At 38.3% G+C, this 27655-nt stretch overlaps 2 protein-coding genes across 8 annotated transcripts in view; both read right to left on the bottom strand.

Moving 5' to 3' along the window:
* Positions 1–27073, bottom strand: part of SYNE2 (spectrin repeat containing nuclear envelope protein 2) — a 209354-nt gene extending 182281 nt beyond the window's left edge. For all 4 annotated transcript variants that reach the window (XM_032246097.1, XM_032246096.1, XM_032246095.1 and 1 more), the window contains exons 1-12: positions 26839–27073; positions 24410–24511; positions 22962–23162; positions 22446–22617; positions 21802–21914; positions 20171–20373; positions 19600–19719; positions 19210–19501; positions 17616–17767; positions 16554–16863; positions 14336–14500; positions 13014–13355 (exon numbers count right to left, since the gene is read on the bottom strand). In XM_032246097.1, the coding sequence (XP_032101988.1) occupies positions 13014–13355; positions 14336–14500; positions 16554–16863; positions 17616–17767; positions 19210–19501; positions 19600–19719; positions 20171–20373; positions 21802–21914; positions 22446–22617; positions 22962–23162; positions 24410–24511; positions 26839–26883 (2217 nt within the window). In that variant the 5' untranslated portion in view covers positions 26884–27073. The remainder of the gene's footprint in view (positions 1–13013; positions 13356–14335; positions 14501–16553; positions 16864–17615; positions 17768–19209; positions 19502–19599; positions 19720–20170; positions 20374–21801; positions 21915–22445; positions 22618–22961; positions 23163–24409; positions 24512–26838) is intronic.
* The window catches only part of LOC116528689 (nesprin-2-like), a 187489-nt gene continuing 174410 nt past the window's right edge, over positions 14577–27655 (bottom strand). For 3 of the 4 annotated variants that reach the window (XM_032246100.1, XM_032246104.1, XM_032246103.1), the window contains one exon: positions 23186–23426. In XM_032246100.1, the coding sequence (XP_032101991.1) occupies positions 23316–23426 (111 nt within the window). In that variant the 3' untranslated portion in view covers positions 23186–23315. Of the gene's footprint in view, positions 14739–23185; positions 23427–27655 lie in introns of those variants that run through there. The other variant, XM_032246105.1, reaches the window with a different exon arrangement.

The raw sequence follows: 27655 nt of genomic DNA on the forward strand, positions 1-27655 counted from the left end.
ATAGGTGGAATGCTTGATCTCAGGAGTTCACCATGGGCAAAATGGTGAAAACCCATCTGTACAAAAAACACAAAAATTAGCTCAGTGTGGTAGCATGCTCCCATAATCGCAGCTACTCAGGAGGCTGAGGTAGGAGGATCACTTGAGCCCAGGAGGCTGGGGCTATAGTGAGCCATGATTGCGCCACTGCACTCCAGCTTAGGTGACAGTGAGACCCTGTCTCAAAAACATTTTTATTTCAAAAAAAAAGAAAGGATAAATTATGTCTTAAGTCAATCCGTAGTAAGAATTCAAACCTCAGTAAGACAGAACAAGTTATATATGAGATAATTTGACCTTTTCTGAAAGTTTTAAGAACTTGAGGTTCTCAGTAGGACACAGAGAGACAATGCATTCCCTTGCTCATTCTTTCAATAAATATTTGTGGAGCCCTGAGATATACCAAGCACCATGACAGCAATTTTAACTGTTTTGCTAAGGTACTTGTTTTTATTTTCAGGTTACTTTATAAATGAAAAATCATTTAATTGTGCTACATACTTTCATGTTTGTGGAATCTTTGAGGTATGAAATCTGTGAATAAAACATGACCACATACCCAAACAAGGTAGAAATTCTTGTCTTAAAAATACTGTCTAGATAGTAATATAAGATGTTAACGATAGGGGAAACTGGGTGCAGGGGCATAAAGGAACTTTTTGTATTATCTCTGCAACTTCTCTGTAACTGTAAAACTATTCTAAAATTTGAAGTTCATTTAAATAAAGCAAATCCTGTCTGGAGCTTCACCAGTTCTAACTGGAAAGATAAGTCAGCTGTCCAGGATTACTGGTTGTGAAGTACTTAATTGGCATTTCGCATGAGTCACTTCTAAAAGGCTACAAATGACTGAAATAACTTTGCAAATTTCCTCCAGTTCCAACAATGTATTCATGCAAACTGTGGTGAAAATCTACACCAAGGGTCGTAGCACCTCACAGGAGAAAGATCCAAGAAGACTCTGAGAAGAAAGAGAGGTGCCACACCTCAGGCTTCACTGGCCAGTCGTGCTTTCTGCCTATGAGCCACCATCATATGAGCTAGACAGCTGTCTCCTTTCTATCTGGTGGTTACTATTTCTTAGAGGACCCCCCAGAAATACGGCTGGGGCCCAAGAGTGCATGCACTAAAGGCCTGGATACTGGACCTGAAGAACATTTCATCTGTTGCTGACCATCTAGTAAGATTGTGGAACCCTTCCTTGGTCTCTCTTATCTGATGATCCAGTGCCTTAGGATTATGGTTACACAGAGAAAAAGCAACATTTCTAATGACTGCCTTTAGTAGTCAGAAAAAGAATTCTCAAAAACCTGAAATTATCTCCAAAAGATCAATTGTTTACTAACCCCCAAAGCCATGTTTCTAACTTGGCAGAAAAGCCAACAGAATCCCTCAGACTAGTATTTCAAATATAAAAGGAAACATTTCTTTGCTTGTGGCAGGGAGGTTAGAACAGACCCCAGGTCCTGATAGGCTCCCGGAATGATGGATTCTTTTAACAACAGGTGTCCTTTGCTCACCACCCTGTGCTCCATTTAATCTTTACTTTGCAGGCTCATTTGAAACATTTTATTTTAAAATATAAAATATTTCATATGAACTTAAAAGAATAAAATATAGCTCTATCAGTCCATTTTCACACTGCTGGTAAAGACATACCTGAGACTGGGCAATTTACAAAGGAGAGGTTTAATTGGGCTTACAGTTCCACATGGCTATGGAAGCCTCACAATTATGGTGGAAGGCAAGGAGGAAAAAGTCACATCTTATGTGGATAGCAGCAGGCAAAGAGAAAGAGGTTGTGTAGAAAAACTCTCATTTTAAAAAAAACCATCAGATTTCATGAGACTCACTATCACAAGAACAGCCCAAGAAAGACCTGCCCTCATAATTCAATCATCTTCAGTTGGGTTCTTTCCACAACACATGGAAATTGTGGGAGTTACAATTCAAGATGAGATTTGGGTGGGGACACAGCCAAACCATATCATTTTGCCCTGGTCCCTCTAAATCTTATATCATCATATTTCAAAACCAATCATGTCTTCCCAACAGTCTCCAAAAACCTTAACTCATTTCAGCATTAACCCAAAAGTCCACAGTACAAAGTGTCTTTATCTGAGACAAAGCAAGTCCATTCTGCCTAGAGCCTATAAAATCAAAAGCAAGCGAGTTACTTTCTAGATACAATAAGGGAACAGGTATTGGATAAATACAGCCATTCCAAATGGGAGAAATCGGCCAAAACAAAGGGGTTACAGGGCCCACGCAAGTCCGAAATTCAGCAGTGCAGTCAAATTTTAAAGCTCCAAAATGATCTCCTTTGACTCCAGGTCTCACATCCATGCAAGGGGTGGGTTCCCATTGTCTTGGGCAGCTCTGTTGCAATGGCTTTCCAGGGTACAGCCTCCCTCCCAGCTGTTTTCTCCGGCCAGCATTGAGTGCCTGTAGATTTTCCAGGCAAGCGGTGCGAGCTGTCGGTGGATCTACCATTCTTCGGTCTGGAGGACAGTGGCCCTCTTCTCACCACTCCACCAGGCAGTGCCCCAGCAGGGACTCTGTGTGGAGAGTCCAATACCGCATTTCACTTCCTACTTCCCTAGCAGAGGTTCTCTGTGAGGGCCCCGCCCCTGCAGCAAACTTCTGCCTTGGCATCCAGGTGTTTTCATACATCTTCTGAAATCTAGGCAGAGGTTCACAAACCTCAATTATTCACTTCTGTGCCCCCAAAGGCTCAACACAACATGGAAGCTGTCTAGGCTTGATGCTTACACACTCTGAAGCCACAGCCTGAGTTGTACCTTGGCTCCTTGTAGTCAAGGATGGAGCAGCTGAGATGCAGAGTACCCAGTCCCTAGACTGCACACAGCACAGGGATTCTGGGCCCAGCCCACACAACCAGTTTTTTTTTTCCCCTAGGCCTCTGGGCCTGTGATGAGAGGGGCTGCTGTGAAGACATCGTCTTGAGGATTAACATTGGGCTATTGATTCGTTATGCAAATTTCCTCAGCGGGCTTGAATTCCTCCTCAGAAAATGTTTTTTTTTTTTTTCTTTTCTATCACATTGTCAAATTTAAAATTTTCCTAACTTTTATGCTCTGCTTCCCTTATAAAACTGAATGCCCCTAACAACACCCAAGTCACCTCTTGAATGCTTTGCTGCTTAGAAATTTCTTCCATCAGATGCCCTAAATCATCTCTCTCAAGTTCAAAGTTTCACAAATCTCTAGGGCAGGGACAAAATGCCATCGGTCTCTTTGCTAAAACACAAGAGTCACCTTTGCTCCAGTTCCCAACAAGTTCCTCATCTCCATCCGAGGCCACCTCAGCCTGGAACTTATTGTTCATATTGCTATCAGGCTTTTAGTCAAAACCATTCAACAAGTCTCTGGGAAGTTCCAAACTTTCCCACACTTTCATGTTTTCTTCTGAGCCCTCAAAACTGTTCCAATCTCTACCTGTCACCCAGTTCCAAAGCTGCTTCCATATTTTCGGGTATCTTTTAAGCAATACCCCACTCTACTGGTACTAATTTTCAGAATCAGTTTTCAGGCTGCTGATAAAGACAAACTCGAGACTGAGCAATTGACAAAAGAAAGGTTTAATTGGAATTACAAGGAGAAGTAAGTCACATCTTACATGGATGGCAGCAGGCAAAAAGAGGGGTGCAGGCAAACGCCCATTTTTCAAAACCATCAGATTTCATTAGACTCATTCACTATCATGAGAACAGCACAGGAAAAAACCCACCCCCATAATTCAATCACCTCCCACCAGGTTCCTCCCACAACACATGGGAATTGTGGAAGCTCCAATTCAGAATGAAATTTGGGTGAGGACACAACCAAACCATATCAATAACAGACATACATTACTGACCACAGAAATTTAAAGTGATATAATTTTCTGTATTAAAAAGGTAATTGAAAACCCAACCTCTATCCCTTTTCAACTATTCCTCTCCAAAACCAACCAATGTTCTAAAGTCTGCACACACACTTTTATGCTTTCACTACTTATGTTAGTATTCATATAACATTGCTTTATGTGTTTTAATTCTTACTGAAATAGAATCATGGATGTATCATGTCATAACTTGTTGTTTTTTGCCACTCAGCAGTATGTTTGGAGGTTTACCCATGTTAATAGATGTAAATCTAGCTCATTACACTGAATGAATGGAAATGAATTTTTCATGTTAGACTACTGTGGACAACATTGTTTCCACCTTTTCATGTAACAGATACTGCTGTGATATATACCCTTGTACAGTTCCTCTTGTGCATGTGTGGAGTTCCTTAGGATATCTACATAGAGCTAAAATTACTGCTAGTAGTGTGCTTCCTTTGACTCTCAGTAGATAGTTACTGATTTATTCTCCACACTGAATTACTATTTATGTTCCTACCAGCATAGTGAAAGAGTTCATATTTCCTTTTTTTTTTTTTTTTAAGTGCAATGGTGTGAACATGGCTCACTACAGCCTCAATCTCCTGGGTTCAAGTGATCCTTCTGCTTCAGTCTCCCAAGGGACTATAGACCTACACCACCACATCCAGCTAATTTTAAATTAGAGATGGGGTCTTCCATGCTACTCAGGCTGGTCTTGAACTCCTGGGCTCAAGTAATCCTTCGGCCTCAACCTCCAAAAGTGCTGGGATTACAGGCATGAGCCAGAGCGCCTGGCCTGAGCTACTCTTCACATGTTCACTGGACATGCGAGTCCTGCCTTTTGGCTTTTTTTGTATTCTGGATGTAAATCTTCTAATAGTTATATGCATTGTCATTATCTTTCAGTAGATTGTCTTTAAACTTTATGTATGATGTCTTTTGTTGAACAGGAGGTTACTATTTTAATCTAGTCAGAATTTATCTCTCTTTTCCTGTTTAGGCTTCTGGCTTTAGGGCCTGTTTAAGAAAGTTTTCTATGCCCTAAGATTACAAAAACCGTTCTTTTATATTCACTTGTAAAGATTTAAAGTTTATCTCTTCACATTTAAGCTTTTCTCTAGCATATTTTTGTTTGAAGTTTGAGATAGGTAAACTTTCAGTCTTTGTCTGAAAATGTATTTTGCCTCATTCTAGAATGATAATTCAGCTAGGTTGACAGCTCCTTGAAGATCTTATTTGCACTGCCCTCTTACTTTCCATGTTGAGAAATTTATTATTGACATACTTGTTTTATTAGAGGTAATTTTTTTCTCTAGTTGCCTTTAAGATTCTTCTTTTTGGCTCTGGTGTTTTACTAGTTTAACTACAATGCATTTGGATCAGAATTTATTTTTATTTAGTCTGTTCAAGGCTCTCTGTACTTCCTGAAACAAGATTCATATTTTTTCTCAATTTTGGAAAATTTGAAGTTTTGCCTTTCCTCCAATCTCTCTATTCTCTCCTCCTAAAGCTCTTATCAGAAATGTGTTCGATCACTGCAGGACTCTCTTAAAACTCCTGGCTCTCTTAAAACTCCTTCCTATTTTCTGTTTTTTTAAACCTCACCTCTACAGTAGGGGGTACATCTCTTTACAGATGTTGGATTTGGTGATAATTTTCTTAGTCATATATTCTAAGTCTCTTCAGACTATGTCAAATTTGCTGCTTAATTTGACCAAAGCAATGGGCACTTAATGACTTGTTTTGTTAAAGTCCCTTATGATTCTTTTTCAAATCTGTCCTTTTGTTCTCAAAGTACTGTATTCTTTCCTTGTGATTCCAGTTTCTTCTTTTTAAATAACTAATCAATTTAAACATGTTATGGTAAAATATCTTTCATTTTGCTGCATTATCTCACTTTCTTAGTGTATTCTCTCGTTTGATGGGATGAGTACTCCTCCTTGTGGTAGAGTGTTCCTCTGTGTTATTTATTTATTCATTCATTCATTCTTACTAATTCTTTGTTAACAGAATTTTCTTTTTTTGACCTACTTGTGGGAATCTCTTTGGCCTGACTGGTAGGTAGATAGACGGACAGATTAGAGACTGATTTTCATGTTAATTTCTTGGCTAGACCTGCTCCACAATGCAATTATAGCGTAAATTTAACTCAAAACCTGCATGGGGTTGGTTTAGGTTTCTCATGCAAGACCTCTTATTTCCATTTGTAACTGGAAAACGAAGCTTCCTAGACCTCTCTCTGGCTTGAGATTTTCTTGGTCTATTTTCCCCCAAAGGTACAAGATTTTCAAGGACCCGTGTCTATTGTGGAATATCTACCAATGCACAGACTCTCATTGAGCCCCTACAAATTCTAAGTCCCTGGACATCTAATTCTTTCCTTTCTCCCCTACTCATGAATTTTCTCTATTTAAAAAAGAAATTATGGCCGGGCGCGGTGGCTCAAGCCTGTAATCCCAGCACTTTGGGAGGCCGAGGCGGACGGATCACGAGGTCAAGAAATCGAGACCATCCTGGTCAACACGGTGAAACCCCGTCTCTACTAAAAATACAAAAAATTAGCTGGGCATGGTGGCACATGCCTGTAATCCCAGCTACTCAGGAGGCTGAGGCAGGAGAATTGCCTGAACCCAGGAGGCGGAGGTTGCAGTAAGCCGAGACCGCGCCATTGCACCCCAGCCTGGGAAACAAAAGCAAAACTCCGTCTAAAAAAAAAAAAAAAAAAGAAATTATGGTTAGCATAAATTCAAGACAAAGTACAATTTTAAACAGTGTACTAAGGCATACATACTGAGCTTCTGAGCATAAATAAAATGTTCAAAGTTAATAATAAATTTAAAGTGGAAAATGACCATTCTATCAAAGCATGGTTGGGTTATATTGCCAGTAACGTTTACTCTTTTTTTTTTTTTTAAATGTTGCTTTTTTTCAAACACATACCTTTACTTTCATTTGGGTCTGTTTGAAAAAGAATAGGAGGTGATAAGAATATCATCAATTCTTCCTAAGGGCAGGACCATGACAGTTTCATCTTTACATCCCGAGTCACAAAGTAAACATTCCCCTTCAGCATTACAAATACTGAGCTCTAAATGACCGAGCATGGACTCCAACTTGGCAAACATGTTAGGACAGTCACAAGAGGCAAGTCAGTCACAGCTTGACTATCCCTTTTCCTTTTCAGGGGCTATGGCCCATGGCTATGGTAACTTTGTGACAGGCAGAAACCTAAATCCAATACTTGTAACCTGGCAACAGTGGGGCAGAGTGTTATGCCAGCTCTGAATGACGTATTTCTTTTTTCTCTAAAGCTTTACAATATAAAGCAGTGAAAAACAACTCTTTGCATAAGCATACATCACCGCTAGAGGCAAACCCAAAAGCCAGATCAACATAATCTCAGAGGCTGCCCATTTCTTAGTATAACATCTAAAATGTTAATGTGACTCATAAGGCACAGTTAGCCACACCTACCTCTCAGGCCTCATCTATGTCACTCTCCTCTGCCACCTGCCTCCTGTGTTGCAGCCGTGCCCTGAGTCTGCTTCTGAAACTCCTCATGCTCTTTCCCACCACAGGAGGAAATAACATTTCTGTCAAAAACGCTCCCCATACCCAGACCTGAGCTCACTAACTCCAACTGACACTTCCAGTCTCCATTCTAATGTTGCTTCCTGGGAGCTCTCTCTGACACTACAGTTTAGGTCAGATTCCTTGGTTAAAGACTATCATGGAACTGGGTTCCTTCCTCTGGCTCCTGTAATTAGATTCTCATTGCTAGAATCAGTTGATTAATGTGTATCCCCCCCATCTAGACTAGAAACTCTATGAGAACAGAGACCATGTCTACGTACAAATCCTCATTGCCTACTCAATAAATTTAAACTGAGTAGATGTACAGATGAATTCAAACCAGAGGATTTAAACTAGAATTTTATTTAGTCTTCTATTTCCAAATATTAATAATATGCTTGTCTTTGGTCTGTGGGTGACAGGGAAAAAAAAATTTTTTTTAATTGTCTTAATGTATGGGTTATAGAGTAAAATGGAAAGAAACTGAGGACCTGTCAATCTAGCAGTTGTTGACCAGACATCTGTAAAGAATGATAGAAACATAGTGGCCAGGTGTGGTGGTTCACACCTGTAATTCCAGCACTTTGGGAGGCCAAGATGGGAGGGAGGATTGCCTTAGCCCAGGAGTTTGAGACCAGCCTGGGAAACATGGCGAAACCCCATCTCTACCAAAAATACAAACAATAGCTGGGCATTGTGGTACACACCTGTAGTCCTAGCTACTCAGGAGGCTAAGGCAGGAGGATGGCATAAGGCTAGGAACTCAAGGCTGCAGTAAGCTATGACTATACTATCCCTACGCTCCAGCCTGGGTGACAGAGCTGACCCTGTCTCTAAAATTCAAAAAATAAATAAATAAATAAAAGATGATTAGGTTCTAGTCCCAGCTCTGCTGGACTTCAATTCCCTCACCTGAAATACAAGGGATAGGTTAGACAATTTCTAAGGTCTCTGTCAGCCTGAGATTTTACAACTTTGGAGCATGTTCTCAAAAGCACATTGTCTATAGATGGCAAAATACATGCACTATGTAAGTTGGTTATCCCATTAAGGAATAAATTTTGGATTGTGAAAATACTTCTGAAGTAAGATGCAAAATTTGCATATTGGCCAGAAAGGGCAAAGTAGGACACTATAGTTGACACACAGCCCAACTATGTGCTCTGTTACAACTTTTTTTTTTTTCTATTGAGTTAACAGGATAAACAACGCCAGAAATAAACATAATTCATCCCAGGATTGAAAACTCTCCAGTAAGTAGGTTCCTTCTCATTCAAGTTCTGACTCCAGGCTTTGTTCCGGCTCACTCACCCACAGCTAGAGCCTTGCACATTTTGCCTGTATGCGTGATCATCTACCTTCCAAGATTTATCTACAAATGCCTTCCTAAACATCAAATTAGAAATGCTCAGAAACTTCTGAATAGAACAAAAAACAATTCATAAATGCCAACAATTATGCCAATGATAAGGAAATTAAAGAAGTAATTACAGATAAAAGGATTTGAGTTTTAAATAGCAATTATGTCACGTAGGCTGCTATTCTGGAAGGATGGGGCAAGAAAGATCATTTGATATCAGTTAAGATGTAATGCTGCATTATGCTTTTTTAGAAAAAAAATAATAAATTAGAAATGTATGAGTTTCCCTGTTTTTCCTCTTTATCATTTCCCTTTTTGGGCACATAAAATCTTAAGACATTAGATAGTCTTCACTTTTTACCATATCCTAATCTGTTGCCTCACTTAACCTAGATAGAAAGAAGGAAATGGAAGGTCGTTTTGCCTATTCACATGTAAGAAATTTGCATCTATAACAATATGCGGAATGGTACTGAATCATAAGCACAGACACCCGTCACACTGAATTTTGCAACTTCTTTTGCTTCTAGGTCTGCCTGAACATTTCCAATAACAAAGAAAAGATCAACCAAAGGTCCAGATCTACAGAATCACCTGAAATTCATCTGAAATGAAATTCTTGGCAATGGATTCAAATATATACTTGCTATGACGGCAAGTTTTGAAAACTGCAATCACACTTTCAACAAAACTCTAAGATTAATGACATTTAAGAAAAAGTACAAGAAATAAAAACTTGTTAAAAAGTCTTCTGGAGACTATTAAAATAATCTGATAAAAAGCCTCTCTGGATTCCAAAAAAGGCACGTGAAGTGAGTATTAATTAGCTATTTGTGCTAGATTTTAAGCTGTGTTAATTATATCCTCATATTCTAGCAGAATGACTAGCACAAAATAGGTCTTAAGAAGTGCTTTTAACGACTGAAGTGCTTATTTTCACTATCACAATGAATTTACATTAATCAAATGTATAATTCAGTAAACTATGCCTTTATGTGTTCTATGTATTCATTATATTGAGAATCAAGCTTAAGTCATTTACACAGTTATGTCATTTGTCACATTATACATGTACTTTATTTGTCTAAGCATAAATCTGATCTCTTTTGCTAGTTGTTCAACCTTAAAACTGCTCCTGACCTTCATGGACTGTTATATAATATTATATACGCTAATATTACATAAAAGTAAACACAGCCAGTACTCAGAGAAAATAAGCCACACAGATACAGAAAAATAGCCATGTTACAAAAGAGAAAGAAACAAAATGTTGCTAGAGGATAAAAACTAGTTATCTGTATCCAGACTTGTGAAAATTATTTGAGGACTTCAATTCCTTCAATTGCCCTGAAAAAAAAAATCATTTAAATGAAGTATCACCAACTATCAATAATTCTTATCATTCAAGGTTAAGTAAAAGTCAAATACATTTGTATCATGAACTCTTATAATTCGAGGTTATAATTCAGTAACTCTTATAATTCAAAGTTAAAGCTTAATAAATTTTTAGACCGGGTACAGTGGCTCACACCTGTAATCCCAGCACTTCGGGAGGCTGGGGCGGGCGGATCATGAGGTAAGGAGATCAAGACCATCCTGGCTAACATGGTGAAACCGTCTCTACTAAAAATACCAAAAATTAGCCAGAGGTGGTGGCATGGGCCTGTAGTCCCAGCTACTTGGGAGGCTGAGGCAGGAGGATTGCTTGAACCTGGGAGGCCGAGGTTGCAGTGAGTCGAGGTCATGCCACTGCACTCCAGCCTGAGCGACAGAGTGAAACTCTGTCTCAAAAATAAATAAATAAATAAATTTCTAAACATTTTTAAATTTTTATTTTATTTTCAGACAGGGTCTTGCTTTGTCACCCAGGCTGAAGTGCAGTGGCACAATCTCAGCTCACTACAGTCTCAACCTCCTGGGCTCAGTAATTCTACCTCAACCTCCCAAGTAGCTGGGACTACAGGCACGTGTCACCACCTTCGGCTAATTTCTGTATTTTTTTTGTAGAGATTGAGTTTCACCATGTTGGCCAGGCTGGTCTCGAACTCCTGGGCTAAAGCAATCTACCCATCTCGGCCTCCCCAAGTGCTGACATTACGGCTGTGAGCCTGGGCAAAAACAATTCTTATTTTTAGATTACGATCTTTATATAGTTCTCAACATACTCTATTGAATTTTGGGAGTTCACAGTCAAAATGCATCTGGGAAGTTAGTTTAAAAGTTGTTAGGCAAGTAACTCCCTTTAGCAAGATCATCTGTTAGGACAGTGCCCTCTTGTACAACCTATCTCATAAAAAACACTCAGGTATTTTTCCTTTTTGACTTTATCACTTTATTTCATTAGAGACAGGGTGTTGCTCTGTTGCCCAGGCTGAAGTGCAGTGATGCAATCATGGCTCACTGCAACCTCAACCTTTGGGGCTCATACGATCCTCCCACCTCAGCAGCCTCTTAAATAGCTGAGACCACAGGTGCAAGCCACCATGCCCAGCTAATTTTTAACTTTTTGGAGAGATGGAATCTCCCTACGCTGCCCAGACTTATCTCAAACTCAACTGATATTCCTGCTTCAGACCCGCAAAGTGCTGGGATTACTGGTGTGAGCCACTAAGTCTTGCCTATCTATTGCTATTTAAATACCGTTTTAAAAGTTTCTTCACACATAAAACATCAAGAGCCTCACACAGTGATCCCTTAATCCTCCAAGACATATGTGCTTTTTTAAAGAATTAGAGAAACCCTGTCTCTACCAAAAATACAAAATTAGCCAGGCATGGTGGTTGCACGCCTGTAATCCCAGCTACTCAGGAGGCTGCAGCAGGAGAATCACTTGAACGCGGCAAGCAGAGGTTATGGGGAGGTGGAGGTTGCAGTGAGCTGAGATCATGCCATTGTACTCCAGTCTGGGCAATAAGTGCGAAACTCCGTCTCAAAAAAAAGAAAAAAAAAGTTAGACACAGGGTCTCACTCTGTTGCAGAGGGTAGAGTACAATGGTGCAATCACAGCTCAGTATAACCTCAAATTCCTGGACTCAAGGGTTCCCCCATCTCAGCCTCCCAAGAAGCTGGGATAGCAGACGTGCACTATCATGCCCAGTTATTACTATTACTTTTTGGTAGAGACATGGGTCTTGCTTTATTGCCCAGCATGGTCTTAAGGGATCCTCCAAGGCCTCTCAAAGTGCTAGGATTACAGATGTGAGCCACCATGCCCAGCCTGACACGTTTCCTTTGCAATATCTAACACCGTGGAATTTGTTTGAAACACTTTCCTCATAGAGAGATGCTCCATCAGCATTTAACATCGTTTTACGTATTTTTAGAAAATCCTGCATGGTTCCTTTAATTTTCCATACATTTCTGTTTCAGGGAGGCAATTAAAGTGGATGTTTATTCTCTTCATTCCTGTTGATTATTTATTCCCTAAAGAGCAGATGGGAACTCATACCTGAATGTTCTACCTTCGCTATTGTCTCACTGGACCCTGACTGTGAGAAGCTGCCTACCAGGGAGATCCTCTCAAATACAGTTTACTGAATCTCTCTTTGTGTGATTCACATTTCAATCTGTTACCCATGAAAAAGCACTTTAGGAGCCACAAGAAATGTACCCATGTGATTGTTTATAGTGAAAACAAGAAAACATTCTTCTTTCTTCTCCCCAGGTAAAACTAGGAGCCTAAAGGTTGCTATCCTCACACTAAATGATCTAACAACAGAGGGTTAACATAAGAAGAAAAAGATCTATCCTTTCCAACAGTCTCTGATTTCATTATGAAATCAACCCCCCAAAAATTGGGATCTTTGGATTTTTTTCCTGAGAAAATAGGTAAAGCACATTTTCTTTTCTTTCACCTTTTCTAATTTGCCTTTGTGCTCTTGACCCAAGAAACAGTATCTGATTACCTATCAGAGAGATAATAAAACTAAATTGATGACTGACATTTTAACAAACAGAACAGTAATATTTTACCACTGAAATCCTGAACAATTTTCTAAGAGCTCTTTTTACAAGCAGGCTTCATAAATAGCCAGGACATTGAGGATTTAATTATGAAATCAGAATGCTTGATTCACGACCCTCTTTTCAGAGCCAAATACCTCTTCATTCTCAGACTCACTGTCTTGAAAGTGCAATCACAAGCACTTACCTTGTTTATTTCCCAGTCTTCCTCCAACTTTTCCATTGCAGCTGATTCCTGAGTAGACTCCTGCGCATCAGAAGTGGCCTGCTTCTCTCTGCCTGGCAGAGTAAACTTTTCTTTCTTTTCTGATGAGCATTTTGATTTAAGAATGCTGTTGAGACAATATTCCATCTCCTGCTTAGCAGATTCAAGTCTGTTTTCCAAGTCTTTTTGTTTATACTTAAGTGATTTTATATCGTCCTTAATAATCTTCTGCCCCACTGAAGATGTATTTTGCTTGATGGATTTTGCTAAAGCTACAATCTTCTTTAATGTGCCATCTTGTAAACTGAGTCTATTCTCTAGTTCCTGTGAGTGGAGAAAAGATTGTTATATCTCCATTCAATTGCCACAAAAGTTAGTTGACTTCTGTAAATCAGAGTACTCTTGCTTCACCAGTGGAAAATGTGAACTTAACTCACATCACATAGAAGAAACTTGGGCAAAATTTAAACCAATGTTGCATCTTGGATCAAATTCTAAAATAGGTATTTTAAGATACTAGAAAGTTTGCAACAAGCAATTTAGAAAATTATAGCAGCACAGTTCTTAGAACACAGGAGGCAATCAATAGATATTCGTTGAATGTGTATGTTTTGTTCAAGATACATCTTTGTCATATAATCAAAACACTAAATAATAGGTGCCTACTATGTGCAAAGTATTAAAAAGAATAGAAGAATCATTTGGAATGTACCTACCTGAATCTAATGCTAATATTTACAATTCAGAGCAAAACTTGGCGTTGATGAGAAATTAATCTATCTAGTGTACTATCTTAAATATAGCAGAAGCTCAATCAATATTTAGTAAATACATAAAAAAACAAGATGACTGATTTTAAAACCCTAGACTCAAAAGGAATTTGATGTACTGCAGCAGCTACTTTGAAACAGAATAAATCTAGGTGAACTATGTATGATTTATCAGTCATTATCCTAATGGGTTACACAAGAAGCATTCACTCATCCATTCATTCATCCAATTAACAGCCAAGTATTAGGATAGGTTTTGAAGTTACTAAAGGAGTAACAAACAGGCCTTTCAAGGTCCTACAGTCTAGAGGGCAAAACTGTCTCTGAGGGCGTACCATGTAATGGTTAATTTAAATTATAAATTAATTTGTACACTAAAGAAGGACATACTCATTTATTATGACTGGTCACAGCATTAATTACCTAAGAGTCATCTGAATAGCAGTGGAATTTCTGATAGAGGACACTGATTAATCACGTTGTAATAACATTGATTTTTTAAAATGTGTATCATGTCTGAACACTGTTTAGTACCTGCAGTTTCTGCAATTTTTCCTCAACTGCTATTTGATCCACAGGCTTATCAGAAAAACTGTTAAATTCCTTGGAGAAATTGTCCAGTGTGGTATTCAGGTCTGTGACGCAAACCTGGTATGAATCGTGTTCTCGTACATGACCTTCCAAGTTTTGCACAGAATCCTAAAAATAAAGCCACAGAAAATTTACAAATTATTTCTGATATTTTTCACTCTGAAAATAATTAAATGACTAACAAATACCTGTTGACAAGTTTCATCTTGAAACAGAAATACGGCTATAAATTATCCAGAGTTCTTAAGGAAAGATTTTAGAGTTTGAGATATTTCACTGCAAAGTCTCTGTCCCTCCACAAAAATTACTTTTACTGAAAACAATTTGTTTTTTCCATGCTTCTTTGCTTGCATTTCCCCTTCATGAAGACAATTTGTCAAGATGTTTATAAAATGAAATAGCTACAAATTATATCATTAAATCCCAAACATTCACAATAAAGCAACTTCCTTAATTATCCTTTGCACTAAAACCAACTACCAATTTCCACTCTGGGAAATGAGACCACATGAGATCAAACTAACCTCAGATTCATAACTCCAACTGTGTGTTAGGAAAATATAATCCTAACTCAAAAGTAAAACCACCTTTAGTTTCTCTCCCTGGGACAGGAAAACACAATGCCCATACCTGATCAAGAAGCAGCAACCACTAAACTAAACATTTTACAGAAAACAGGTCTATCTTAACCCCTGCCCAACTTTTCTACAAGCAGGATTTCTTACCCAGGTAATCTTTACATGGAATCTGGCTTTCAGTGTGCAAAGAATTATAAACAGTTCTATTAAAAGAATATACTCTCTTATGACAAGCTGACATTTTACCTCATAATTATTTTATTGAGATGGAGTCTCACTGTGTCACTAGGCTGGAGTGCAATGGTGTGATCTCAGCTTACTACAACCTTCACTTCCTGGGTTCAAGCAATTCTCCTGCCTCAGCCTCCTGAGTAGATGGGACTACAGGTGCTCACCACCACACCAAGCTAATTTTTGTATTTTTAGTAGAGACTGGATTTTGCCATGTTGTCCAGGATAGTCTCCATCTCCTGACCTCGTGATCTGCCCACTTCGGCCTCCCAAAGTTCTGGGATTACAGGCATGAGCCACCGTGCCTGGCCTACCTCGTAATTATTTTACTAAAGATTGTGCAGAAAGATGTGAGGGAGGGGCACTGATAAGAAGGTGGATATAAGATAACGGATGCAAACTACTAACAACAGACGACGATGGATGGATAATATTGACACTGTGACCTTCACAGAGATGCCTGAAAAGAGGGGAGGTTTGATGAGAATGTAATATCATCACCAAATAATACACTAGCACAATGAGCTGCCTTTATTCCTCTATCCTTGCGAGTTAGGATTTTCATCTAAAAATGATAAATTAGGAGTTGGGTGTGGTGGCTCGCACCTATAATCCGAGCTACTCCAGAGGCTGAAGCAGGTGGATCATATGAGGCCAGAAGTAGTCTAGACCAGCTTGGACAACAAAGTAAGACCCCGTTTCTACAAAAATAAAACAATTCACGGGGTACGGTGGCATATGCCTCCACTCCCTGCTACTATGTAGGCTGAGGTGGGAGGATCACTTGAGCCTAGGAGTTTAAGGCTGCAGTGAACTTTGATTGCACCACTGCACTCTAGCCTAAGTGACAGAGGAAGACACTGTCTCTAAAAATTAAAAAAAAACAAAAAACAAAAAAAAATACATAAATAAATAAGATCAATTAAATTAAAAGGCCCTTAGTTTGCAAAAGAACAACAACAGACCAGGTGTGGTGGCTCACGCCTGTAGTCCCAGCACTTTGGGAGGCCAAGGCGGGAGGATCGCTTGAGCCCCGGAGTTCAGGACCAGCCCAGGTAACATTGCAAAACCCCATCTAAAAAATAAATAAAAAATGAGCCAGGTATACTGGCATGTGCCTGTAGTCCCAACTACTTGGGAGGCTGAGGTGGGTGGATCACCTGAGCCCACAAAGGTTGACACTGTAGTGAGCTGAGATCATGCCACTGGACTCCAGCCTGGGCACAGAGTGAGACGCTGTCTCAAAAAAATAAAATAAAATAAAAAGAACAACAACAGCAAGTTCCACATATACCTTGCATACTTATGTATAATTAGGACAATCATTTAAAGCATTATTTTGACCACCTCACCTGCAGTTGTTGAAGAAGACTTTCGTGTAGATGCTTTATTTCCAGCCAAGGCTCTTCGCTGAAGCTGGGATTTTTAGTGCACTCCAAGAGGTAATTACCTTGAGATTTTAACTCCTTTAGCAAGGATGTCAAATCTTGCGCTTTCTTGAGGAATTTCTTATAAATCTTTAACTGAGCTTTCTTCTCCTTCAGCCCATGTTGTAGAGCAAAGCCTGCTTCCTGTTTCTTCTTTAGTTCTGTGAGCATCAATCTCAGATCCTCCTTACTTTGTAAATATTTCTCTCCTTCTAGTAGAAGCTTTTCTTGATGGCTAAATTTCACAAAATATTTTACAAATGAAATGACATTTAGCAAAATGAACTAGCATTTTGCATATTATAATGTAGCATACATCCTAATAAAAATTAAAGTAACACTATTGTAAATTGTTCCCAGAGACTCTTGATATTAGAACATTCTAAATAACACTGTTTAGCTCAGAAACCAAGACAGAAATTATTTGACTATTAATAAAAATAATTATTTTCTGTTACATAATTTGACCAGAGAATATTTCATAATTTAGATTTCAAACAAGTCCCAACAGTTTCTATCGTATTTAAGAAATTATATTTTCCCATATTTTACTTCTTCATAAAGCAAAAAGTATATTAACCAACTAACTAGTTTATGCCTTCTGTAGCTTAAAATTAGGATCTGATAGGCTCTTCAGACAAACATAAAATTCACATTTCTAAATATTAAATGTACCATTGTGGACATGATATGAATTAAGAATTTTCACTAGAATTACATCCACTGGATTCAGCCAACATTTATCAATGTTCACATACTTAAGAATTTCTGAAAATAATATTTAAAAGAATTATTCTACAGTGATGCCATGCAGATAATGAGGCTGTCTAGTTTGGGTTTCTGTCTCTGACACTGTGGATGTCCCTGACATGACTGACTTTCTCTCCAGCAGATGCTATATCCAAACCCAGGAGGCAGACAAAACACACTTGTTATGGCTTCATGGGCAATGGAAAATGATGCGAGTGGTGCAGGCATGCCCTTTACCTTAGGTAGGTGCTAGCTAAATGGAGAGTGTTGTCCCACTGCTTGCTGATATCAGCGAGGGTCTTCTGAACCAGCGGGGCCTCACTGCTCTCTGCCTGCTTCATGATGGTCTCTATTCTGGCATCCCCTTCAGGCTTCAGCAAAATTATTTCCTGAATTAAATAAAAAAGATTTTATAATGTCATCTGTATTATTTAGAGATACTATATATTTGTAAGTTTTATATAGAGATTCTAACTGCAGTATATATTTCAACATAATCTTTTCATTTTTTTATGTACCTAAAAGACAAAGATATCTCCCTTTACATTATATAGAGTTAGTTCTCCATAAATATTTGTCAGTTTGAGCTGACTGCATTCCTGTTCTTCTCTAGATTTTCAATACTTTCTTTATGCCCCCCCAAAATCCTGGCAAAACCTCTTCCTATCCACTCTATTATTTATGGATGGAGAGTTACGATAACAATCTGACAAGACACTGTTATAACCTAAGCACAGACTTAAGACTTCCCATAGGAAAATGCAGTGTCTCTCAGGCCAACTCTTGTTTCTCTACCATGACATAATTAGTTCTCATTCTCACTTTTTATGGGAAAATGTCTGGATATAATCCCAAATGATTCTGATTATTTACTAAGTCTCACCAACCTTCAGAGCTCACAATTTTTGAGTGAATGTGATTTCAATTCTCCTTGAGTTCCTTTTAGGCACATGTGCTCCTATCCCTTGTATTTTTATCTAGTGATTGAATTTTTAAATTTACTATAATTAAATTTTAATTTTAAAAAATGTTTATTGAATCTCCCCTTAGATAAAAAGGGAACCCAAGGAAGCTTGAGACTTCCTTGCTTTTCCCACCTACTATCTAGTAACCTTTTATGAACCATGCACATCCACTCTGAAGAATTCCCCTGCCTCAACATTGCTGATGCTTCTGCTGTACCGACATACGTTCTTTTGACATCCCACCAAACTCCCTCCCACTAGCAGCTCTGATTCAATGTCTTTATTTAGATTCTTCTGCAGCACTCAGTAAAAATGGACAATAGGCATTGCTCTCTCCAAGATAGGACATGCTTTCTCTCTTTCATACGCATCAAAATAATTTTAGATCCATCACAATCCTTCTCTTTTATAAGCTCAGTTATCTGAATTTCTTCAACCATTCCACAGTGATCCTATTTTCCATTAAGAGGCAAATCTTTTTTTTTTTTTTTTTTGAGACGGAGTTTCGCTCTTGTTGCCCAGGCTGGAGTGCAATGGCGCGATCTCGGCTCACCGCAACCTCCATCTCCTGGGTTCAGGCAATTCTCCTGTCTCAGCCTCCTGAGTAGCTGGGATTACAGGCACGCGCCACCATGCCCAGCTGATTTTTTGTATTTTTAGTAGAGACGGGGTTTCACCATGTTGACCAGGTTGGTCTCGATCTCTTGACCTCGTGATCCACCCGCCTCGGCCTCCCAAAGCGCTGGGATTACAGGCTTGAGCCACCGCGCCCGGCCCTTAAGAGGCAAATCTTTACAGATTTCCTCTAAATCTTTTCAAAACTAGAGTTCACTCTGACTTCTGAAATTCAGTTTCCATAGTTATACCTTGATTTTTTGGATTCTTTCCTCAAGTGGCATTTTGCCTTCGGATGAATTCAAAACCATAAGGGACTCTTTAATCTCTTTTATCCAATGAATTACATCATGTGCAAGATCATTAAAGCTCTGGTCTTCCGTGGGTGGTAACTTATCCTCTTCCTCAATTTCACTTAGTTGTCTCAATAATGTTTGGTATCTATCCATCAAACATGTTGATTCCATTATTATTTCTTCTTCTTCAGTAAACCCATATTCCTTCAAAGAGTTGTTCAACTGGGCCACAGATTCAAACTGTTCCCTATAAATTCCAAATATCATTTAAAGTTTATAGGAGTAACCACACCATGGAAGAAACCATATTCCCAGTTAATGTATTTCATACAAAATCAGCTATACCTCTTTCTAGCTAAAGCATGGCAGAACAGCTCAGTTTTCTCTCCTGATTCTTCCATTCCTTTCCATTTCTCTTCTTGATTAGTCAACCACTTACTCAGATTTCTGTGGTCATCCTGGAGTCTAAAAGAGCATTATACATGTTTAAAGACAAAATAAGCAAAGAGTGTTTATACTGAAGAAAAGAATGACACAAATCTTGTGAGTCAACCAGGTTTTTACAATATATGTTTGCTACAGTTTAGAGAGAATTTAACCTGTAACAAAAATCTAAATAACAGACTGGATGATAGTGGGGTTCTATAGTATTAAATAAAACCACACAAATGTCTCATAGAGAACAGGAAACAGAAAGCTTTTTTCAGCCTATCCCATGAACCTTTGCTACATTAGATAACTTGAAGATTTTTCCCAAATTTTTATATTCCTAGGACCAAACCTGGATTTAAAAGTATGTGTTTTGTGTGTGAAATTTGTGTGTACTGCATATCCCAGTGTTCTCTGTAATGAGGCAGAGTACAAATAAAGATACAGTTAGAAAACATGTTACTTAGAGATCACCCTTATTTCCTACCTTAGTAGGTGTTCCAAGTAGTCTTTAAGCTCCTTTGCTCGAGCCTGGCATATAGACTCCATTTTTCCTAATTCAAATTCCTGACCCGCAAGCCAATTGCTAAGCTCCTTCACATGTGCTTTGGGCAGATGCTTCTTCACATGCTTCAGAACACTGTCCATCTGCTGTATTTTACTATTTCTTCCTTCAAGAGTCAAGAAATCCTTCAGAAAGACAAAAAGTCCATTACGATCTCCTGGCAAGTCTGAATATGGTCTCTGCCACCCTCATGACCCTTTTCCAAACCAGCATATAGACATACCACCTTGTTAAGATCCCATATGAAAGAAGGGTGAGGGAGATGTGGCTATCTCTAATGGCATAAAATTTATAGGAGTTCTAGAAGGCATGTGTACATTTACATTTGCTTCTGACTTCCTGGGAATTATATCAAGCAAAGTTATAAGAGCCACTAGGAAGGTTAGCAGGATCAACACCAGGGAAGCGACATTTCCCTATCCTGGCTGTGTTCAAGTTCTCCACAGACTATTCTCTATTTAATGGTGCCCAAATCAGAATTTTACTTCAATATCCATGTTTCAAGGTTTGGGCATCAATTGTTAAGGCCCATGCAATAAGCAAAATTAAAGGCAAACGAGCAAACAAAAAAAGATGGGACTTCAAATTATTAAAAGAGAAGAGAGGTGCTTCTATCAGTAAAGAATGGTACCTCAAAGCAAGGAATTCAACAGTGAACATTTAGTGCCATTGATAAGCTTAAGAATCTAACTTATCATCAAGACATTAAAGTAATATAGACAGTCTACCCTAAAGTGATCAAGATTTTAGGGCACCATAGGCCTTTCATACACCCCCATGCACTCTGCCTTCCATTTCAGGATATCCTCCACTACGTTCCAACCAGAAATGTACTGAAGTTCAGCGGCAATTTTTAAAAGAAATATAAGTGGGAAAAGATGTATAAACAAGTCAAGAGACCTCTTTCAAGAAAGGGGATTTTAAAATACAAATTAGATCTTTATTTTTTATCAAATGTATGTCTACAACTGAATTCACCAGTGGACACTAAAGTAAGCAGCATCTTAGAATAAATGTAAGAGTAGAGATTCTGTAAGCCATTTGTACACATACCAAATAAATAGAGTCTTAAATATTTGGGAAAAGGCCAAGTTATTCAGGAATATTATCTCTTATGTGAAAATATTAGGAAGTCAAAACAATTATTACTCTTATTTCTTTTTTATTTGAGACAAGGTCTTACTCTGTCACCCAGGCTGGAGTGCTGGAATGCAGTGGCGTGATCTCAGCTCACTGCACCCTCCTCCTCTGAGGCTCAAGTGATCCTCCCACCTGGAACTATAGGTACCTGCCACCACACCCAGCTAATTTTTGTATTTTTTTTTATAGAAACAAGGTTTCACTATGAGCTTGGTGAACCTTTCACCAAGGTTCGAGATGCATGTTGGTCTTGAATTCTTGAGCTCAAGCGATCCACCCACCTCAGCCTCCCAACGTGCCAGGATTATAGGCATGAACTACCATGCCCAGCCTCCCTATTTATTTAGATATAGTTCCATGCCTCTAGTACTTTAGTATTGAAAATTTTTATTAAAAATGCACATATCTCTTACAGAAAGTTTTTGTAGCTTTTGTTCCACACTCCTTTTTGTTTCTGATGATTCAAAACACTCCTTAAGGTTCATTTTAATGTTGCTGAACCAGTCATTAAAATTCTTGCATTGATCTGCAGGGGGGAAAGAAGCTCTATTCATTCAAGGAAGACTTCATGCATTTTGTTAAAGTGAGAGCTTTTGAAACTTGTTTCCCATGCCATAGATACGTATCATTGTGAAAATGGTAATAAACTCTAAAACCCAATGTTCAGGGCTAATAAATCCTAGAGGGTAATTATAGTGTATTTTCTATAGTAAACGTCTTTTTCAAGCATACAGGATTCACAGAGACACTGCCTGGGCAGCCTGTACACAATGTTTCCCCAGACTCACCAACCACAGTGAGCAGGTCAAACACTAGGACCTTGGTGACTTAACTTCAAGAGAAAAAGAAAGATTTGGAGCTTGCAAGAACTAGATGTTATTTATATCAAGCATAAATCAGTGTTTTCTCCCAAAAGATTTGTCTGATTATTATTTCTTCAAATGTAGTCTGTGCAAACCATCTCTTAAGTCAGGCTTTAGATTAGCCTTTGTGTTCACAGTACTACATTCTAACTTCAAGAGTTCCAGAAAGAAAATAAGAGAAACATTGTACTCACTGTTCAATAACTTAGAAAAGTGATCTTGCAGAACACTTTTTTTGGTATTAAATAAATCACTGACACTTTCATATTGCTTTTTCAATTCAGAGAGTTCAGGAGTCAGACAACCTATTTGATTCTCAAGTAATATCATACTGTGTTTCTGCTGCAGAATTTGCTGTTGTATCTCCTAAATATGTAAACAAACAACAACCATTAAGTCTTAAAAACAGGCTCAATTTACACAAAGCATATTAGATCTCAATTGTTTTGTAAAAATCTCAATGACTCTCTTTGTTGAGTGGATTCACTTTCTCTTTGCTAGTAAATGTGTGATACAATGCCAAGTTAATATCAAATAATTATCATCAGAAAGGCAAAGGTAAAAACGCTAAATATACAAAAACAGGTTTTCTGAGTTTTCTTCTTGGACTTTCATTTCTTTTCTATTTTGATTAACTCTAAGAGCTTAAGACAGCTGCAAACAGTGTGAAAATAAATCTGAACCACAGAACACAAGCAGTTGGGCAGGACCTCTAGTTTAGTGAAGATCTCCAAGCTGTCAGAAGGAGACAGGGCTTTTAAGAGGGACTCAGTCATCCCAATCTGAGTCTTGGCTTGGTCGAGATCCTCCCTTAGCTCAGCAGTGCTGCCACTGAGTGCATAGTTGTTGGATTCTCCTGTTAAACACTTTTGCACATGTTCCATCTTGCTCAAAATAGAGGACTCCATGACCTGAAATCAGGAAACACATGAAGTAGTGTAATGGTTGTTATTTAACTACATTTAAGACAACTTCATTGCTAGAGAATGGGTTGAGACTACTTCATTTCAATGTGAAATGCATTCTTTTCACTGTTCTACATTTTTCTATACCACTGATAAAATTCAAATTTTGCCTTTAAAGATAAAGCGTAACATAAAAAAAAAAAAAAAACTGAAATGGATATTCTGACTTTTTGCTAAGAGACAAACTTGATCCCTCAACACAAGTTCAATCTAGCGTACCACTAAGATGCTATCTCATGGTGTTCAAGAAATAAAACATAAAGAAAAATATATAGATGAGATTCAAACATACAGAAAAAAATTAGCCAGCTTTTTATTGAGTATTTATGATGTATACAGCACTGTGGTAAGCACTTTGTGTAGAAAACACAGGCTTAAGAATATTAAGTAACTTGTCCAAACTCATAAAGCTGGTAGTAGTACGGCCAGAACCTCATCCAGAGGGTCTTAACTCCAGCGCTCATATTCAACCACTATGTACCTTGACCTAAGGAAAACAAAAACAAATCTCTTCACACAACCGAAAATCGCACTGGGGGCAACCTCTCTCTCTCTCCATCTAGCAAATAATAAACGTAGGATGACTTCAGCGAAATTCTCTTTCGCTCCTATGCCAAAGACACACATAGGAAAGCATCATTACTTTACACGGAAGCTCAGGCAACATCTGCCCTCCATAGCTGAAGCCTGTGAAATGGGTGAGGGGAGAATAAAGGAATATAAAAATATAAGTATTATTCATGCTAAATAAGGAATAAATGTATTTATACCAACTATTAAAAATTTGGTTGGACTTAACATAGGAATTGAATAAATGATCCTAATTTTATTTTAGGCTTTAACGTTTAGAATGGTTTATCAATGTTATTTTAGAGGCTATAGGGCAAGCTTGTCCAATCCGTGGCCCAACACAAATTCATAAATTTCCTTAAAACATTATGACATTTTTTTGTGACTTTCTTTTTAAGCTTACCAGCTATCATTAGTGTTAGTGCTCCAAGACAATTCTTCTTCTTCTAATACAGCCCAGGGAAGCCAAAAGACTGGACACCCCTGCTATAATCCTTAATTGGGCCTTTTTTTTTTTTCTTTTAGAGACAGGGTCTTGCTCTGTCACCCAGGCTAGAGCACGCTGATATGATTATACCTCACTGAGGCCTCAATAACTGAAACTTTTAAATAAAAATTCTTACCTGCAATTCAAGAGGTATTTCACTGCTTTGGAGTAAAAACTGTACTTCAGCCACTCTTCGAGAAAATTCTGAAGCTTTTTGTTCATGGACTTGTAATTCTTCCTAAAACGTGTAATTTTAAAGGACAGTGTTTTTTTATTTCATACCTTATTTTCTGGTACCCATAATTACTACTGTTTATATACAGAAACTGAGAGCCCTTGAATTTCCCATAATCATTTGTGTTTTGTCAGAGTCCTAGAAGTTACAAAACCAAGTGCCTTCAGGGGCGGGCAAGTGCTATAACCAACTGTCTTTCTAGGTATAAGACAAGAGAAAGGTTAGGCCTGCACTACAAGTGACTGCATGGTCTGCCTTAAGGCATTAAATTTCATAAATATATTTGTTGGCCGGACTCAGTGGCTCACGCCTGTAATTCCAGCACTTTGGGAGACCAAGGTGGGTGGATCACCTGAGGTCAGGAGTTGGAGACCAGCCTGACCAACATGGAGAAACCCCGTCCCTATTAAAAACACAAAATTAGCCAGGCATGGTGGCACATGCCTATAATCCCAGCTACTCAGGAAGCTCAGCTGGAGAACAGCTTGAACCCAGGAGGTGGAGGTTGCAGTGAGCCAAGATTGCGCCACTGCACTCCAGCCGGACAACAAGAGCAAAACTCCATCTCACAAAAAAAAAAAAAAAAAAAGAAATTTCATAAATGTATTTGTAAATTGCATATCCCGTGTATGCGCATCTGTACATGTGCACACACACACGCACGCACGCACACGCAACTTTAGCAGATTTTGGCCCACAGCTGTCAGTTTACAATCCTTAATTTCAGATTTTTAAACAACCTATAATCCAAGACAAATTTAAAGGACTCTTAGAAATGATTCATTTATACTTAGAAAATAATAGTTTTATTTAATACCTTTTATAATATACCTAGGAAACTTGTAATCTCCAAACACTTAAAAAACTTTTTCCAAATGTGTAAAACTAAACACATGAATTAACAAGTGAATAAAATAGTGAGAATTGGAGACAAAGTAAGATTTGAGGCATTAGCATGAATTTTTATGTTACATTGAACCATATATAACTGGTAACAGTTGGCTGTTTTCTGACCTAGCAAGACAGCAAAAAAAAAATTTTTTTTTGAGACAAAGTCTCCCTCAGTCGTCCACGCTGGAGTACAGTGGTGTGATCTCTGCTCACTGTAACCTCTTCCTCCCAGGTTCAAGCGATTCTCCTGCCTCAGCCTAAGTAGCTGGGATTACAGGCGCACTCCACCACACCCAGCTAATATTTTTGTATTTTTAGTAGAGACGGGGTTTCACCATGTTGGCCAGGCTGGTCTCAAACTTCTGACCTCAAGTGATCCACCTGTTTCAGCCTCCCAAAGTGCTGGCATGAGTCATCGTGCCCAGCCAACAACAAATTTATATGATCCAAACAAATAACATGTAAATAAACAAGCAATTAGAAAGAACTCTCCCTACAGCTGAAAGAGAAGTAACTTTGATTCTTTCCAAATGCCACAACCTGAGATTGTTGTTTTAAAAAGCAGCTTTTCTTGAATCTCTATAAAGATGGTGATACTCAGCCATGTATTTTTTTCTAATCCTTATAAGGCATTGTTTAATTCAAATACTGGAGAAGGCTTTCCATAATCATAGTCTAGATCAGAGGTTAACAAACTATAGCCAGAGGGCTGATAGCTTGTTTTTATAAATAAAGATTTATTGGAAACAAGCTACATTTTTTCATACTACCAACCACTTTGGCAATCTGGTGAAGCCTATAGGCCCTTTGCGTAATAATATTTTTTAAACAAAACATAAAATAAATAAGGTAGGATTACAAAGAAAAACAATGAAGTGATAATTATCAAAATGTTAAAAACAATTTGTGATACATAACAGTAGTACATGTTTCCCTATTACATAACAAGATCTAGCAATAAACCTACTAAATCCCACACTTTCAAGTAGTGGTAAGGGTAACAGATACAACAACTGAATAATGAGCCAAAAATACCTGTTATTTTCTTGATAACAAAGTAACATATGATCACCCTATTTGTTGACTATATTCATAACTGAAACAAGTTCTACCTTTTAGTTATGATAACAAAGATGCAGTTTTTTCCCATCCAAAGTCTTCTTGCCCTTTGGGTGTCTGTGAACCCTAGTTGAATAGTACCTGTTAGCATCTCCCTGGATAACGGCAAGGAGATGACAGAGTTCAAGAACCTCTCAGGGATTATGAAAGAAATAAAAAGATTTCTTCGTGATTTTTCCACCCTGTTCAAAGAAAACAAACTCAATACTAAAATGTCAACTGTGCAGATGACAGAGCCTTAGCAGATAATAAGAAATAAAAGAGAAAAAAAAATGTCAATTGTGTACCAAGAAAAGCATGTATTTTATCTGTTAAATTACCTTCAGCCTTTCTCTGTCCTCTTCAGTCAATTGATGCAATTCCATTTTTTGAAGGGTCTTTTCTGTCCACTCGTCAATGACATTTTTTAAGTTAAAAAGTTTGTCCCACAAAGCTAGAGCTCGACCAAGACTTTCATAGTAGTCTTCTGTCTTCTCATTTATCTATCATAATTTAAAAAGAGAAACAACATATGTAGCAGTGAAAAGTCTGAAAACCACTATTTCAGCCAAACATGATTTTGTTTGTTTGTTTTTGAGACAGAGTCTCACTCTGTTGGTCCAGGCTGGAGTGCAGTCATGTGAATTTGGCTCACTGCAACCTCTGCTTCCCAGGTTCAAGCACTCCTCCTGCCTCAGCCTCCTGAGGCTGGGATTACAGACATGCACCACCATATCTAGCTAATTTTTGTACTTTTAGTAGAGACAGGGTTTCACCATGTTGGCCAGGCTGGTCTCAATCTCCTGACCTTGTGATCCGGCTGCCTTGGCCTCCCAAAATGCTGGGATTACAGGTGTGAGCCAATGCACCCGGTCTAGTCTTCCTAATTTCTAAACCACAATTTATTTTGTTAAAGTGTGCTTTTAAAAACCCAGATGAAAATATAATGCAGATGAGTTCTTAGTTTATAATTAATAAAAACTAGTAATATCATTACTACTCAACCAAAATTATATTAAACATGCAGTTAAACATCAGTATAAGGCATGAACAGCAATATATTAACTAACTTATTTTAAAGCTGAGTATGTGTTTTTATACGTAGATGACGAACCCATGTGTTAGTAGTGCCCAACTCTGGGGGTAAAATTCCTAAGT

The sequence above is a fragment of the Sapajus apella genome, unplaced genomic scaffold, assembly GCF_009761245.1.
Source record: "Sapajus apella isolate SASKATOON/1434 unplaced genomic scaffold, GSC_monkey_1.0 scaffold59, whole genome shotgun sequence".
Classification (NCBI taxonomy): domain Eukaryota; kingdom Metazoa; phylum Chordata; class Mammalia; order Primates; family Cebidae; genus Sapajus; species Sapajus apella.